The sequence below is a fragment of the Sorex araneus genome, chromosome 11 (genome assembly GCF_027595985.1).
Source record: "Sorex araneus isolate mSorAra2 chromosome 11, mSorAra2.pri, whole genome shotgun sequence".
NCBI lineage: Eukaryota > Metazoa > Chordata > Mammalia > Eulipotyphla > Soricidae > Sorex > Sorex araneus.
This window is the reverse complement of record NC_073312.1, coordinates 13,854,287-13,871,064: the sequence shown is the minus strand read 5'-3', so window position 1 is coordinate 13,871,064 and position 16,778 is coordinate 13,854,287. Positions and strand designations below refer to the sequence as shown.

The 16,778-nt window shown below is 51.0% G+C and overlaps 1 protein-coding gene across 31 annotated transcripts in view; it reads left to right on the top strand.

Moving 5' to 3' along the window:
- TCF7L2 (transcription factor 7 like 2) overlaps positions 1-11,897 on the top strand; it is a 202,111-nt gene extending 190,214 nt beyond the window's left edge. For 11 of the 31 annotated variants that reach the window (XM_055119080.1, XM_055119079.1, XM_055119078.1 and 8 more), the window contains 4 exons: positions 1,886-1,934; positions 2,510-2,560; positions 3,990-4,062; positions 9,693-11,897. In XM_055119080.1, the coding sequence (XP_054975055.1) occupies positions 1,886-1,934; positions 2,510-2,560; positions 3,990-4,062; positions 9,693-10,113 (594 nt within the window). In that variant the 3' untranslated portion in view covers positions 10,114-11,897. Of the gene's footprint in view, positions 1-1,885; positions 1,939-2,509; positions 2,561-3,989; positions 4,063-4,756; positions 4,830-5,788; positions 5,818-9,692 lie in introns of those variants that run through there. The other 20 variants (XM_055119098.1, XM_055119097.1, XM_055119096.1 and 17 more) reach the window with 9 other exon arrangements.
- Positions 11,898-16,778: the final 4,881 nt, after the last annotated feature.

The window sequence follows — 16,778 nt, the reverse complement described above, 5'->3', positions numbered from 1 at the left end:
CTAACCACTATGCTATCTTTTTGGTCTTCTAGTCAGTTTTAAAGGGATAATAGAGCCAGCCTCTTCCCTCTTCATGAAGTAGCGTTTACCAGTTTCTCCTTCCTAGAACCGTACTAGAACTCCCTTCCGTTCTCTTCCAAGTTACATTTAGTTGCAGGCCACCGGAGGCCTTTCGTCTTTCCTCAGTCCCAAATGGCTCAGTCATACACCAAAACCAACATCTTCCCATAGGAAGTGCAGTTTCTTGTTGCCTTTCAGATTACCGAAGCCAGGAAGGGGGTGAACTCTGCACTTGAGGTGACCTGGACGTTCTTGGGTGTCTGCACCCCACAGCCCCACCTGTGGGTCTGGCTAAGTTTTAACTGCAGGCCCTGCCTGTTCCAAGGGGGCTGGTGGCCTCTGACTCAGAGAAGTACAAGTTTGGAGCGGGGGCAGGGGGTGAGGGAAAGGCTCAGGAATCCAGGGGTACATTAAGGGGCACAAAACGTTCCCTGCAGAAACACAAAAGGCCGGGTCCGGAGCGATAGAGCATCGGGTAGAGCATTGATTGGCCTCGCACATGGCCAACCCGGGTTCAATCCCTGGCATCCCATATGGTCCCCTGAGCACCACCCTGAGTGATCCCTGAGTGCAGAGCCAGAAGTAAGTCCTGAGCACCGTTTGGTGTGACGCAAAAGCCAAAAATAAGGAAAGAAAAATGTAGAAGGCCACGGCGTTTTTTCCTAGTAGGTCCCACAGTCACACACACAGAGCCGAAAAAGAGGGGCCTTCTTGGGAATCAAAGCCGCTGGAGGCCTGCGTGGAGCTGAAACCTGAAACCGGGCACCTTTGCCCGGTCCTCTCCACACCCCCCTCTCCCCCCCACACACACCTACCCCAGAGCTGCAGGAGTTCTGGCACTTTCCCCCGCACACACTGCTCTTCTTTTCCGACGCTGACCTTGCTCTACTAGGAGACCCTCCCGGCAGTTCCGTACATTTGAGACATTCCCAGACAAGTCCCATTTCCCATCTCCCGGGCTGACTGGCAGCAGAGCCCGCGCGGGGGAGATCAGGGTGAGCCAGCTTCCTCTCGGGCATGAGTCCTCCCCTCTCCCCTGGCACACCCGCTTCCCAGGGACACGCGAGGGTTGACGAGATCCCTTCAGGTCAGGCTGGGGACCGTGACTGATCCCTGCCATGAAGCCATCTGCATCCCCAATGCAAACCCTTTCTGGGTGGGCGAGCCCGGGAACAAGCAGGTGGCCCCCCCACACACCACCCCCCATCCCCCACCCACAACCCGTGGGTGAGGGCTGGACGGCCAGCCTCGCTGTGTCTGTACCCCGGGCCCGTCCTGCCCAGACTGTGTATATATGCTCAGGGCACTCAGGTGATGCCCCTGCCTGTGTGTGTGTAAAATCAGGCATGGGACCCCGTGCTTGCTTGCCGCACCCCAAGTCTGGTGCCCGGGAGAGTGGGCTCGAGCTCCCCTTCCGCTTCCTCGGGGCATGCACTCAGGAAGAGAGCTGGTGGCCATGGCCGGGCCGCGCTACCACTCCCCGCCCTGCCTCTCCACACCTCCCTGGTCTCCCCCATCCCGTCCCCTTACACGGGATGCCCGGGTGGGCTTGGAGGGTGGACCTCGGGTGGACATCTGGGACAGGAGGCCCTTTCCTTTCCTTGCTCTGTGCCTGCTCCTGTGGGAACGTGTGCCTCTGGCTGCAAACGTGATCCAGGATCCTTGGGATTAAAAAGTGGGGGCTCCAGGAGGTGGGGGCGGGCGGGGGTGGGGGCGGCGCAGAGCCAGGCTCACTCAGTTTCCTGAGTCGTTCCCAGGTGAGCTCACCTGTCCGCTCCCCGCCTGCTTCTGGAAATAATTTGCCCATTTTCCTCTGTCCGTCTAGGGGAAGAAGAAGAAGAGGAAAAGGGACAAGCAGCCCGGAGAGACCAACGGTGAGTTAGAGTAACGTGGACGCAGGAAGGCGTGGCGAGCTTCACTAGGCTTCTCTCTGGGGGAGGCGAGAGAGACTCAAGGCCAGGATATTGTGGGGGAACCCATCTTAGCCGGCCCTTTTTTTTGTTTTGTTTTGTTTATGCCTTTTTAATTAATCGCTTCATGACTGCCCTTTTAAAGCTAGTAACATTCATTGTTGCATGGAAAGCACATTGTAACTCTAGTGGAATGTGTTTTTAAATAGCAGCGCAGGCTGTAACTGGAGAGGTAGGCCTGCCTCTGGGAATTTTGCGGGCTGCTTCTTTTGTACGGGTTCGAGGAGGGCCGAGGAGGGGGCTAGAGGCCGAGGAGGGGGTGTGTGAGTGTTTGCTATGAACTGGGCTGTACCTGAATGTTCCGATGCATGCCTTTACAGTGGTAAATTGCACCCGACTTAAATTAAGGAGGTTTGTCATTTTCTAGAAGAAATTAGAAATACTGCATAGGCAATCTCAGAGACCCCCCTTGGAGAAGGCCAGGCTTTTACAAACAACAACATTTTGAAGGCTTTGTATAATTTGTTCTTTTTTTTCAGAACACAGCGAATGTTTCCTAAATCCTTGCCTTTCACTTCCTCCGATTACAGGTGCTAATGTCATTTTGAGTCATTAAAATAGTTGATAAACTGTTTTTTAATTTTCCTTGCCATTATAGTTTGATTAACATTAAACACGTATGACATTTGAACATTCTTTAAAATGACCATCTACACGGTTTCGTATGTTTCGGTAGATTTTTTTTTTATTTTTAGTTGCTTTTGTTGTTTTTTTTTTAATTTAATTTAACTTCTGCTTTGTTTATTTATTTTTCCCATAACAGTTGTTTAAGCAGTGATGACAGTGACTTAGAGTTGAACTAACTGTGCAAATTGAATATGCAGTATTTCTTTAAAAGAGACTGGTAAAGAAAGAAAAAAAAAAGCCAAAATGGAAGGAATTCAGTAATAAACCTCCTTAATCTAATGGCATTTTTTCATTGCTCCCACTAAGTTTTCTCACGCCAAGCATGCATTCGCAGTATGATTTTTTTTCTTCTTCTTTTTTTTCTTTTTTTTTTTTTTTTGTATTTGGTTTATTTTCTTCCTTTTGCTTTTCTGCTCATAATTCACAAATCACTGGCATTTACTGACTACCTGCTTCATGCTGCTCTGAGCTTCTCACTAACCCTTAACAGCTCATTCACAAGCCTCTGGTCTGTCACCTGTTCCTCTCAATATTAACGAAAGTAGATTTTTAAAAAAGACAAGATGAGCATTCCAAAAGCTGCAATATCCCAGTACCACAACCCTTTTCTTTCTTTATTTCTTTCTGTTTTTGTTTCATTTTGTTCTGTTTTTGTTTGTATTTTTTTTCCTTTTTTTAAACTGTTACCCTCTAAGAAGAAAAAAAAAAAGCATGTTACAAACTTAATTCCCTCCCTCGCTTTACTTTCTTCTTTAAGAGAAACAAATTGAGAGGAAAATAAAAAATAAAAAAGAAAAAGAACAAAAGGTTTGCAGAACCCAGAGAGGAGATTAAAAAAAAAAAAAGCAAAAAAAAACCAAAAAGATCTCTGGAAAAGGTCACTGTTTGCTGTCTAACTTCCCTTTATCAGCTCAAACTGAATCTGAGAGACAGTCTTTAACGAAGGGATACTGCAGCTTTATTTGCAACAGCTAATTTCACAAGTTGACTAAGAATGTGATTTTTACCTTTTTTTTTTTAAATTAAAGAAAGTTAAAAATCGAAAGTCGATATTTTGTCATTAGTAACCAGGTCATTGATTTATTCCCTTTTTTATTTTTATTTTTTTCTTATTTGTATCTTTCTCTCCCCCCCTTCCCTCTCTCTCCCTCTCCTTCTCCCTCTCCCTCTTTCTCTCACTCTCTCCCACATCCTCCTCCTCCTCCTCCTCCTGCTCCTGCACCTTCTCCTCCTCCTCCTCTTCCTCCTCCTCCTACCTCCTCCTCCTCCTCCTCTTCCTCCTCCTCCTCCTCCTCCTCCTCCTCTGCTCGCTTCTTTCTTGAACTCATTCAGACCTGAGCGCTCCTAAGAAATGCCGAGCGCGCTTTGGCCTTGATCAACAGAATAACTGGTGCGGCCCTTGCAGGTGTGTATAGATCCCAGATTCGCTGTGCTGGTTTGCAGCTGGTCTCTTTCCGTCCTTCCCCCTTCTCTGGCCTGTCGCTTGGTAGTTCTGTGTGTGGACTGTAGGCACCATGAGGGCGCGGGGCACTGCCAAGTGCGACGGGGCTGTGTGAGGGGTATGCTTGTTCCCCCCGCTGCTGCTAGCCAAAATGCCACTGTAAAACAGCATCCTTTGTGCATCCTCGGGTGAGCGACAGCCAGCCCCAGGGCGCCCCTCCCAGGGAACGTGGCCTGCCTGCCACCCCCTCCTCCCGACAGCCCGGGACGGGGCTCAGTGACCTCCTTCGTCAGCTGGCCTAGGTAGACGCCAACAACGTCACCTTTCCCCTCCTCTTCTCTCTCTCTCTTTTTTTTTTTTAATTTATTTATTTTTTTCCTTTTTTTTTTTTTGTTGTTGTTTTTTGTTGGTTTCTGGTTTTCTTTTGGTTTTGCTTTTATTTTTTTGGTTGTTGTTTTTTTGTTTTATGTGTTTTATCGTTTTTTATTTTATGTTGTTCTTTTGGCTCGTAGCAGTCCTTTCTTTCACCTCCCTGGTGAGGGAAGATCAGTAGCGCCAAGGTGATAGAGAAGACCAGTGAGCCTAGCTGAGATTTCACCTCCAACTGAGCACGACCCACCATTGTGTTGTATTTTTTGTGTTTACCTTATGCTAACAGATGCAAATACTCCAAAGAAGTGTCGGGCACTGTTCGGGCTTGACCGACAGACTTTATGGTGCAAGCCATGCAGGTATATTACCACTGTGAGGCCTTTGGGAAAATCAAAGCGTTCTGTCCTTCTGGTACCTTCCAGGGTCAAGCTATTTTGACCTCGCTCCCATCTACTTTCTCCCTGGCATCAATGACTAATGACCCTCACTCTTCCAAATTCCCTCGCTAATTTTATGCCTTGTCCTCTCCCCACTTTCTCTCTCTCTCTCTCTTTCTCTCTTCCCCCACAGCCCCTGCTCTTACAAATAAACAGACCTCCAGGCACCCAGTGCTAGGACTGAGACCCCCCCAAGCCCCCCCCCCCACACACACACCATCTGCCCCACCTCCTGCCCCTTACCCAGCCGAGGACAGGCACTTCCTTAGCTTTTTGCCTTGCAAGCCAGCAGCACCCAGGAACTGGCCCCTATGCTGAGCCCACCCCCCCACCCCCACCCCACTCCACCCCCTGCCCAGCCCCGTTCCCCGAGGTTTGAAGGAGCTGAGATGAAACTTGGCGTCCGCACTCCCGTGCTCTGCCGTCAGACACTCGGAGAAAGTGCTCGGGGCAGGCTTTTTTTAGTTCTGTTTCGTTTTCGTTTTCGTTTTCTGTTTAAAAACCACACGTCTCTGTACGGAGGGGCTTGCTTAGCTGACACGGGCTTGCAGAGCTGACAAAGAAGCGTGGCACTGACCGGCGTGCACGCGGGGTCCCAGAGGGCAGGGTCCGCAAGGCCTGCAGGAGGGGAGACATGAGTAAGCAGGGAGAGAGGGACGAAGCCTCGGCTCCCATCCCGGCCCCCTCCCCTAACCGGTCAGAGAAACGGCCACATAAACAAGCCCCGTGTCCCCTGCAGGTCTCCGTCCAGCCCGTGACTCCAGGGAAGGCGCAGGCTTAACTCCCTTCTCGGTGGAGGGCTGCCCACTAGCTCCTGTCTCTTTCCCTCCCCTTTAATGACCACTTTGGTTAAATTTGTTGTTTCTTTGTTCTGATACAAGCAGTCTTTGAATTTGGAATATTATGATGGTAGGTATCTCAACCCCGCGCCCCCCCCCCTCAAACACTCCTCCCTGTTTGTTAGTGATCCCGTGTCGCGTGTCCCTCTCTCCATGCCTCCGCCATGTGTTGCGTGTGTAGACGTTAGATCAGATGTCCATCCCATTACGTGCATGCCCACGAGTGTCCCGTGTCTCTTCCCTCCGCCCTGACCAGCCTTTATGAGAGATCGGTAAAGTAGCTTGTATGGACCAGATGTTGAGGGAACACCCCCTCCCCCACGCACACCTCTGCCCCCCAACACCTCCGACCACCGAGAGAGGCCCCCGGGCCTTGGGGCAGGACAGGACACCTCCACTGATTCTGTGAGGCGACACGTTCACACCGTCCAATCTCCCCACTGTGCAGCGGCAGCCTTTGGGGACGCTGAGGGAAGAACATCAGCTTACCGAGGAGTCCGGGAGGAGGTGGCCTCTTGCTGGGCAGTGCGATGGTCCGGGGTTGAGTGACCAGGCACCCAGCGCTGCAGCCTTGCAGTCCTGCTCTAGAGAAGGATTAGCTCCCCGAGGGCACCCCTCCCTAGGAAGCGTCTCCTTCCCCCTCCTCGCCCTTCTTTCCTCTGGGGTGCCCTGCACCCCGGGGTTCACGTCCGCCGTGCGGCTTGTTTGTGTGAGTCGTGGGAGTGAGTGCGTGGTGGTCGATGAATCCCTCTTTTCTTTCAGAAGCATTTTTCCCCCTGCTGAAAGTTGTCATTCCTGCCATTAGCCAGACAGACATAATCCCATCAGAGACACGGCTCACACCTTGCCGAAAACACTTGGGGCGGGGGGTGTGGTGTGAGGCTTTCCCCCCGAGACCAGATTTGTTTGACTGTTGCACTGAGAACAGATGCCGGCCACTGGCGCTCTGATTGTTGTTGGCACCATGATTTTCTAGGGTGGAGCGGGGCGCAGGGGCAGAGTGGGGGTGGTTGTCACTGGGAACTAGGAGATCCCAGGACCCAGCACCCTTAGAAAGGTCTTTTGGTGGCTGGTGTTCTCCGAGGGGCGTGGGGGGTGGGGGGTTCCACATACCTTAAAAGCTTTATCACCGACGCGCTTCTCACTCCGTGGAGGGGGTATTTCACAACAGGGTCAGGAAGGAGCCTGATTCTCCCAGGCCACAAGAAGCTGAAAGTGGGTTTGTCAGAGGCCACCCCCAGTTGGAAGTAGGCCCCGGTGGGGAAGGATCAGGCTTGTCCCATCGACCACCCCTCTCCCCTTCCCCCCCCCCCCCCCCCCCCCCGCTTTGCCGGGAGCTAACAGTGCTCGCATGAGAAGGAAAATGTGAGTTTGAAAAGACACACAGTGGCAAAGCAAGGCATTTTTTTCTGGCAGAAACGAATCTCTGTGTGTGTGGGTGTGTGGGTGTGGGGGTGTGGGGGTGCGAATGTGTGCTCTCACTTACCGTTGGCGTGGCTGCTGGTAGGAAGGAGTGTGGCTGTGGCTTGTCATTCACAGTCTCCATGTTCCCAAGTGCAGTGTCCCACTCGCCCCCGTGGCCCGGAAACTTCCCTGTCGTCGAAGGGGAGAGGCGGAAGGGAACCCTAGAACCACTCCTTAAGCCAGCCCGGGCCCCTCCCTTGCTCTGCGCAGGGCCTCTGACTTCATGTGAGGGCATCTGAGCAAGATGTTCTGTTTGGAGCCCACCAAGTTGCTTTCCCCCTCTCGCCTCTCCGCCCTGGTGCAGCACGCAGGGCGGCTTCCTGCCCTTCCCGCCTTTCCTCCTGGCTCCTCCCTCCTCCTCCTCTTCCTCCTCTCATTTGTCCCTGTTGCTTTTTTTTTTTTTCAGTTTGGCTGATACCCGCTCCTGGTCCCTAGCCCTCTTCCCTCTCTCCCCCAACCCCCTCCTTTTTTTTTTTTTTTTAATGCATGGACATCTTAGTTTTTTGAGCATGCTTTGATCTGCAGACTAAGGTGGTGTAAAACACTTTGGAGGCTTAATTATGTATCTCGGGTTCCTGGGATGGGAGCAGAACCCACAGGCTATCCCAGAAGAGGAAGAAGGGAATGACGGGGGCTGAACTCATCCCCCCACCCCACGAGTTCCTTCCCACCAAGCGTGGCGACCAGTAGACCCTGAGGTTCCTTGCCCAGTGGGTGTCCGCCTCTGGAAGGCCAAGCATGCCCCTCCCCACCTCTTAACCCCCTGCCTCTCCCCCGCTCCTGCTGTTTTGCTGAGTCCATGGCCCGGGCACTGGGTGGCATGATCTGAGGCCCAGGCCCGAGGAGGAAATCCCTTTTTTCCCAAGGAGGTTGGTGACAGCTGACCGCGGTCACCCTCGGCCCGGAGGCAGCTAGTTGCTTTCCTGCAGCGGGGAGCTGGCCGGCACGCACACACTTTGGGTTCTGACTCTTGACCTCCGCAGCCCAGCATGTTTGCCCATGATTTGCATGGCGCGAGTGGGGTTGGTCCCCCGCCTCACCCTTCCTGCCGCGCATCGGCCCATCGGTCTGGGATTAATCTAACCGTAGGAAGAGCCGCGCGGTCACACACTCCATTTCTTGAGTTGATTTGCCCACCTTTGATGCTGAGCACGCAGCGCGGAAGTTCTCGTCCCTGTTTCTTCCATCAGCTGGAGGTGGGGCAGGGAGCGTCTAGCGTTGTTTGTAGGGCCATGGTAGAGTCTTTCTGGTTTCCGCGCTCATCACTGCTCCCGGCCCCAAGAAGGTCCGTCCTGTGAGCCCCTGGCACTTCTTGTCACCTCTTGTGACATACTGCACCCCCCCCTCCCCTCCCCCAGGCCTTGGCCTATGGGCAAGGTCCGAAGGCCCCTCCATTCCATCTCACTGTCTCTCCTTCCAGCCTTCTCCCGGTGGGGCGGGGGAGGGGAGGACCCCAAATCTTGGGGGAGGAGGGGGAATCAAGATGGAATCATAATTTAATCCACAACCTGCAGGCCATACAACCAGTTATTCTTGTTCCTTTGGGTCATTTTCTGTTTTCTTATTCTTCCCCCCTCCCCCGCCTTTGTTTATCCTCTTCTACCTGTTTTTTGGTGGTTTTTTTTAAAATTTCTTTTGTTTTGTTTCGAGTTTTGGTTTTTGGTTTAGTTCTTTGGTTTGTTTTTTTTTCTTTGTTTGTTTGTTTTATTTTCGTTCCCCCCCGCCCCCCTTTCACCTGATTCTGACCTCTCTTGATTTGGTGTGGTTCTTAACAGACAAGCCCGAAAGCTCTCCAAACGGTGGTGGTGGTGGTGGTGGTGGTGGTGGTGGTGGTGGCGGTGGTGGTGGCGATGGTTGGTGTTGTGGGTGGAGGTTGCAAAACTTTTAAGTCTCTTGCTAGCGCTGCCTCCCAGTTCCGTGGGCTCGACAGTCAGCCTTTGATAAGAGGCGCCTAGGATGGGGAGCTCTGTCTTTCTCTTTCACACACCTGCACTCACCCCCCCACACCCCATACACACACACACACACATGCACGCACACATGCACGCACGCACACACGTGCACACCATTGGGGTAGGGGCAGGAGTGGGCTGGAGGCGGGCGAGGGTGGGCGAGGAGGGGATGTCTGAGCCGGCCGAGCAGTAACCAGCCTCTTGGTTCAGACCCCCGTGGCCCTCTGCCTGCTGCTGGCTTGTGTCCGTAGGGACCGGCCAGATGCTCTGGGGGGGCAGGAGACGCCCGTCGGCAGGGCCCGTTCTCCTCTGTCCCGTCCGTTCGCCACGGTAGGTGGAGGCGTGGGCAGGCATGAAGGGCGCTTGGCACCCTGGCCTCTCCCTCCTGGGCCCCTGGTCTCCCCCCGCACACACTCAGGGGACGGCCCGGAGGCCACCTCCAGGGGGCTCTGCGCAGTGAGTGGTGGCTTCTCTCCCTCCGCATCGTTGCCCGCTATTCACCGATGACTCTCTTCCCCCCCTGTTTCTAGGAGAAAAAAAAAGTGCGTTCGCTACATACAAGGTGAAGGCAGCTGCCTCAGTCCACCCTCTTCAGATGGAAGCTTACTAGACTCGCCTCCTCCCTCCCCCAACCTGCTAGGCTCCCCCCCGCACGACGCCAAGTCACAGACTGAGCAGACCCAGCCTCTCTCGCTCTCCCTGAAGCCCGACCCCCTGGCCCACCTCTCCATGCTGCCGCCGCCGCCCGCCCTCCTGCTGGCCGAGGCCCACGGCAAGGCCCCCGCCCTCTGTCCCAACGGGGCCCTGGACCTGCCTCCCGCCGGCCTGCCGCCGCCCAGCCTCCCCTCCTCAGCCCTGGCCCAGCCGTCGACTTCTTCCTTACATTCCCACAGCTCTCTGGCCGGGCCGCAGCCCCAACCTCTCTCCCTCGTCACCAAGTCTCTAGAGTAGCTCTCGGCCCGGTTTGCTCTGTGTCGTGTTTGCTTTGGGTTCAGCTTCTCCTGGTTTCCGCCCGCCCTTGGAAAGGTTCTGTTTTGTACTCCGTTTCCTTTCGTTTCGTTTCGTGTTTTTTTTTTTTTTTTTGGTTTTTTTTTTTTTTTTGGAGTTTGTGCCACGTGGCTACATTAGTTGATGTTTATGGAGTTCATTGGTCAATATTTGACCCATTCTTATTTCAATGTCTCCTTTTAAATAGATGAGAGAAGAACCTCATGATTCTACCAAAATTTTTATCAACAGCTGTTTAAAGTCTTTGTAGCGTTTAAAAAAATAAATAAATAAATATATATATATACATAACTGTTATGTAGTTCCGATAGCTTAGTTTTAAAAGACTGATTAAAATGCAAAAAAAAAAAAGGAAAAAAAAAGCAATTTGGAAGCAGCCCTCCAGAAGGAGTTGGTTCTGTATTATTTGTATTGAATACGAGCTTGCGAACCAATCATTTTACATCTGGTTTTGAGACCCCAAGGGCACATGAATGCCGTGCCGTGACCTTTTCCTTTTTATTTTTATTTTTTTTCTGTGTGAAACAACTTTTATTGTGATGTTACTTGTTATTGTTTAAATGTACAGAAACAAAGGGTTAAAAAATGTGTTAATATACCTTGTTCCCTGGTGTTGTTCCTTTGGGGGGAGGGGAGCTGCTCAGAATGAAACAGATCACAGCACTGTTGACCAGTAGTATTTATTGCTTTAGAGATCGCTCGTCCTGCCTGTTCGTCATCCCCTTTAAACTATGTTCTCTTTTTTTTTTTCCTGAAACTGTGTAAAGTTTTTCCCCCCTTTAGCATAAGCATCTTATATATAACAATTCATTTGTACAAGGTTTTTAAGTTTATATATAAAATGTGTATATATTATTTTTTGTTGCCCTTTTTTTTTGACTTTTTATTTTTTTCTGTATGAAACCCAGATGCGGCCAAATGGACATTAATAGTTGCATTAAGGGATCAGTAGCATTAACAAAAGTTGCTTTAAAAGCCATTCTATAAAACAAGACTTGAAAATCGGTGAGGGAATTTTAGCAAGGCCGTGCGCGCGACGGGGTGCTCGTGCCCGCGCCCCGTTGGAGCTCCTGTGCCCCTAGAACATGAACTGACTGTGCAGAACTTGATGTGCCAAAATTCTCAGTGACTTTCGCTTTCTCCCTCTTTTTAATGCTGTAATTTTTGTTCATCATGTTTCGCTGTGATGTTACATAGTTAGATTTGTATGTAGGTTTAATGTCACCTATAACAAGATGTGTTTGGTAGCAGATTGTCCAGAAAGCATTTTAAATGAAGAGGTATAAACCCTTACGGGCCAAAATTCTGTATATTAGATTACTCTTAAAGGAAAAATCCAGCTGCCGCTTGTATGTACATGTATTACATACAAGTCGGTGGCAGACTTTAAAAATAAAAAAAAAAAAACCTAGGCATGTTGATGTTGCAAAATGCTGTATAAAGCTGAAACCTGTTCATTCAGTGCCATTGTAGTTGACATGAAGCGATTGTAAAACTGTCTCCAGTTTTTCTCTGGTTTATTAAAATGCTAACGATAACATTTTTTTTGTGAATACTTTGAATGTTTCCTAACAGTTGTGATGTTCCTGTTCCGTTTTATGCTCTTATTCCAATTTCATTTTTAATGGTTGGGAAGCCATTTTTGTAATGAATAAATGTTCATGCTGTACAGTATCTGTAGCATGCTGTTCTGGATTAATAAAAACAACTTAGTATGTGCAGATAAAGGCTGGTCACTTGTGTCTGTGGTTTGGACTTTCTCTCTGGGGGAACCAGATGGACTTCAGCCAAAGAAGCAAATTCCAAGCTGGAACTGGAAAGCCTGTGAGTGAAGCATGGGGACGTGCATACCAAAGTAGGGTGCTGGAACTCTTTGAAAGGGTAGAATAATTTTTTTTTCTTTCCCTTTTATTCTTAATGCCCATTTGTGCACTTGGCGAATTCATTTCTCAAAGTAAAGCACAGAGGAAGATCCCTCTTGTGGCTGGAACGAGTCCCCGAGAGATGCTGGTGGTCCCTCTCTCCCGGGGTCAGAAAGGATGTGATGATTCTGGCTGATGAGACCGGGTCCTCCAGAAGCCGACTTCCGAAACCACGTTGTGTATACCACTGACGGACTGCAGGTGCGAAAGCATCCTAACTTATTTCTAAGAAGCACAAAAGGAGAGATGCTTGGGGAAGGCAGGCCCAGAGAGAATGTGTGAATCCCTTAACTTGCAGTGAGCAGTTGTTGAGCCAGGCAATTTAAAAATCGTTTACTTTTTTTTTTTTTTTTTTTTCATTTGGGGCCACAACCCGTGAAGGTCAGGGTTTACTCCTTGCTCAGGGCTAAGGAATTACTCCTGGAAGTGCCCAGGAGCAACCATATGGGATGCTGGGTCTCAAGCCTGGTGGGTCACGTACAAGGCAAGCACCTTGCCCACAGTACTATTGTTCCGACCCATCAAGATGCTTTTTCTTTTTTTTGGACCAAGGTAATTCCTGGAAAGATTTGTCTGGAGGCACCTTGGGACCCAAATCCCTTGGCTCTGTGCCCCAGCCAGGGGGCAAGTTCATCAGCACCTGTGCGTGGAGTCGCAGGAAAGATTGATGCTCTGCGGGCTCACCTGGAATGCATCTCTCACGCTGACGCAGCCGGACGGACACTCGTCCCATTGATCTGGGACAATTGTATCTTCAAAGGACTTGATTTCAATGGGCCGGGAAGCTGTTCGTGTAGCCGTTTTTGTTCCTTAAGGTTACCAGCTGTTGTCCTCAAGGACTTGAAGGCAAGTCGGAAAAGGCTGCTTTGCTTAAGCTAGTTTTTGTTCTGGCAAATCTCCGTGTTTTGTTTTTGCTTTGCTTTGTGTTCCCCGGGAGGGGTGTCCTTCACTTTCATTTACCGCCCTGGGCCGGGATGACCTCTTCCAATGCACAGGGGAGAACTGTCTGTTCTCGGTGGCGCTGTGCCAGGCCGTGCCTGTGTGTCTTCTCTTGTTGCATCCCAACACGACCACCAGAGGTAGGCATTATTCTCCCCCTCCACCCTCCGCTTCGTTTCGTTTTCTAAAACTGGGTTTAGAAACTCTGAGGTTAAGTGTCTCGTTCAAGGCCGCACCGCATGTCGGTCGGTCGTGGAGAGAGATGGAGCTGAGTTGAGATTCAACTCTGTTCAGGTGTCGGTGACATCTCCTTGGATGCCAGCAAGCTCCTTCTCCCCAGTGGAGCACTGAGTTCGCTCCCTCACTTGGCCTCCACGCCAGCTCACACACGCTCGTTCCCTCTAGCCACACCAGAGCGAAGCTACTGCTAAGCTCTGTGGGCCTTTGCCTGTGATGTCTTTGGTCCATAAAGCTCTGTTCTCTCCAACCCCACCACCTCCTCCCTCCCTGGACATCCACATTCCCTGCCCCCCACCCCCACCATTCAGCTCTCGGTGTAGACCAACATACTCCAACCACCAGTCCATACATGGGTGCCAGTTTGCAGGTCTAGAGAGGTTGAAGAATGCTGGTATAGAGGACAAAGGTGTCTTGACGTGACCTCATTAGACCATTCTAGACAGCCAGTGTTCAGCACTAGTGACAGCTGAGGCAGGGTAGTTCTTGGTGATGGGCACAGTGTAGGATGTTAGAACTCCTGGCCTCTACCTTCTAGATGCCAATAGTCGCTTTCCCCGCCCAACCAGAAACACCTCTCTTCATGGCCACGTCATGGGGGGAGAGGACACAGCGTCTCCCAGGGAGGACCATTGTTCTGGGTCCCCCACAGCAGGACAGGGCTGCTTACATTCACATCCTGGCTCGTTGCCTGGTACTTGGAAGTGCTCCGGATAGCTAGCTGGTTCGAGGAAGAGATGAAGTTGGCTTCAGGACACGGGAGAAGGGAAACTTTGCATATTGCTTCCCGTTTTGTGTTCCCAGGTACCTACATCCTTTCAGCCATGCTGGCACGGAGCTCTGTGCCTTTGTGACAAAGGACAGAAAATGAGCAAGGTGAGAGTGAGGCTCGCTGTAAGCTTCAAGTCGTATGGGTCAGTTGGTTATAACCTTAATAATGCCTTGTCACATGCTGACAGCACTTTGAGATCTTCTTTTCTCCCTCCTAGGGAACTTTCTTGCCCCCACCCTTATTCTCTCTCAACTGTCCAGGTTCCCATCAACCAAAAACTAAAGCTTGAACCTTCAAGACTTCTCCCTGCCTATTTGGGTTTTATTTCCGCCCCGCCCCCCGCCCCGGTTCAAGAGTTGGGCTTTCAAGCTGAGTGTCTAATGATTCCATCAGTGGAAAATGGTTCTGTTGGATTTCTTTTGTGCCTGAGAGACTCAGTTGCTCAGCACATCATTCCTGGCGTCTCCTGGGACCCGGCCAACTAGGTCTGCTTAGTCTGAGAGTGCGGTAGTAACTTATGGCAGTCGTGACAAGTTAACCCAGACATGGCTTCGAACACGGGCTGGCTCTGGGGCTGCCAGTCCCCAGAAAGGGGAAGGTGTCAGGAAGTTCCGTCCCTCCAGAGGTCCTAAGGCCTGTCTCTTCCGGCCTTGGTGCCCATCTGTCCAAATCCCCAAGTGTCCCTTGACTGGCAAGCCTGCCGTTCGCATCCTGCCGGTCTCATCCCAGTGCTGTTGGGTTTGCTTGAACAGCCCCTCACAAGGTTCCCCTGCATCGTGCTTAGGTCATATGTGGATCACTGAGTTGGCCCGAGAGCCTTAACTTTCTCATTTCTTCTGCCACATAATATACTGTTCTCAGGTGCTGGGGTTAGGATAGGCACATCTTTTGGGGCACCACCATTTGGCCCACTAGAGAGATATTTTTCAGTCCTGGGGGCTCTGCAAATTCTTAGTGCAGAATTCTCTAGAATGGATGGCGCCCTTGGCCTTTGTTCCTGGTCTCAGACAAGCTCAGGCAGCAAGACATCAGTGTCGTGGATGCTTTGCCATTTCAGGGCATAAAACTTACATGTTTTTATTCTGATGATTTGGACACATCTCGGGCCTGACGGACCCTTCACCTGGATGCAGCACCATGAGCAGAGGAATGAACCGGAAGTTCGCGTAGCATTGATCCCTCCGCCGACTCCCTTACTAAGTGTCCTTGCTGTGATGCCTTGTTCCCCACGGCCTGTTTCCTCCGCTGACAAGTGGTGACCAGAATCCTTCGGACAGATTCTTGCCTGGCTGGAAGGCCGGGGCCAGACAACTCAGCACAGAGGCAGTGCCCAAAAGGCAGAGGCCCCTCAGCGTGGTGCATTGGCCTGAATTCTGACAGATTCCTCAAGTCTCGCTCCTAATGTCCAGATTAGAGTCTCCTTGCTGAGTCCAAACACAGGACTTGGGGACTCACTCCCGGTCATTCATCTTACCTGACAACTCACGGCCCTGGGAAAATGACACCACCCTTTGGGGAGTCCCAGCGATGGCCAAGGTGCTTTTCCTGGTATAGAAATGTGTTTTAAATTGAAGCCTTTGCTTAAGAAATCTATTAATGAATTTATTTATTTGGTATGAATACGTGAAGGGGTCCCCCTAGAATTCTGTGTCTCAGGAATGGTGCCCAGAGGCCAGTGGCAGGGCCTGGAGCTGAGAACTAATGAACGGGGCTCTGCATGGCCCTTGCCAGAGGACGTCCCCCAAGAGGGCTGCTTAGTATCTGGCCGTAGATCACAGGTCTCATGGCTGGCAGAGGCCAGATGTGAATCCTGAAGGGCTGCAGCGGTGCGTCCTACCTCCAGAGCCGGGGGGGTTGGCACTAGGTGTTTTGAAACACCCGGAGCTGGTGAGTGAGCACCCAAGCACCTACCTATTTGTCCAGGTCACACCAGCTAGGCACTGTGTGCCCTGGGTGAAATCAGCCTGTTCTTCCTTTCTTCTCTGAGCTCAATCCTGCACCTGCTCTTTGTAGGAGGTGTCTCTGAGGAAGGCACCCCAACATCCTGGGACCCCGAGTACGGTGTTGTCCTGGAAAGGGGTTTTATTGAAGGATCCCGTGCTGGAAGCTGGAGGACTAAAACTAGGGTCTGGGCAGATTTGGTGTCTTCAGCAGTCTCTCCCCCTGCTGCTGCTTCCATGACCTCAGGTGGGAGTATGTGTGTGTTGATCTCCTTCGCTGAGAAGGACACTGCACCACTCTGTCAGCTCAGGGCCTGCCTGCATGACCCCCGTTGACCATCGTCACCTCTCTAGAGCTCCCCTCCCCAAAATAAAGGCATTCTGGGCACTGGGGGTTCGGGCTTCGATCTATGAGTTTGAAGAAGGGGCCAATTCAGTCCATTGCAGCTGCTTCATAGTAATATCTATTGTAGAGTTTTTAACGTACCCATCATGAATGTTTTCTTAGATTTTGATATTTCTTCTTTGATATTTTACATAGTTATTGTATGTGCAGGGCAGGGAGCACCATGAATCAGACCTGAGGTACCTGCAAGTCACGTGCTCTTCCTCTGCCTCACAGCCCAGTCCAATTTTTTAAGATATTTTTTAAAACCATCATAAGTAGGACTTAATTTTTCTTTCATGTGCTGATTATCGCAAGTATTTAGAATTATTGAAGGATCTTTGCATATTGACCTGGTTCCCAGCAGCCTTCCTAAGACTCACATAGGAATTCTAATAGCTCCTTTTGGATTT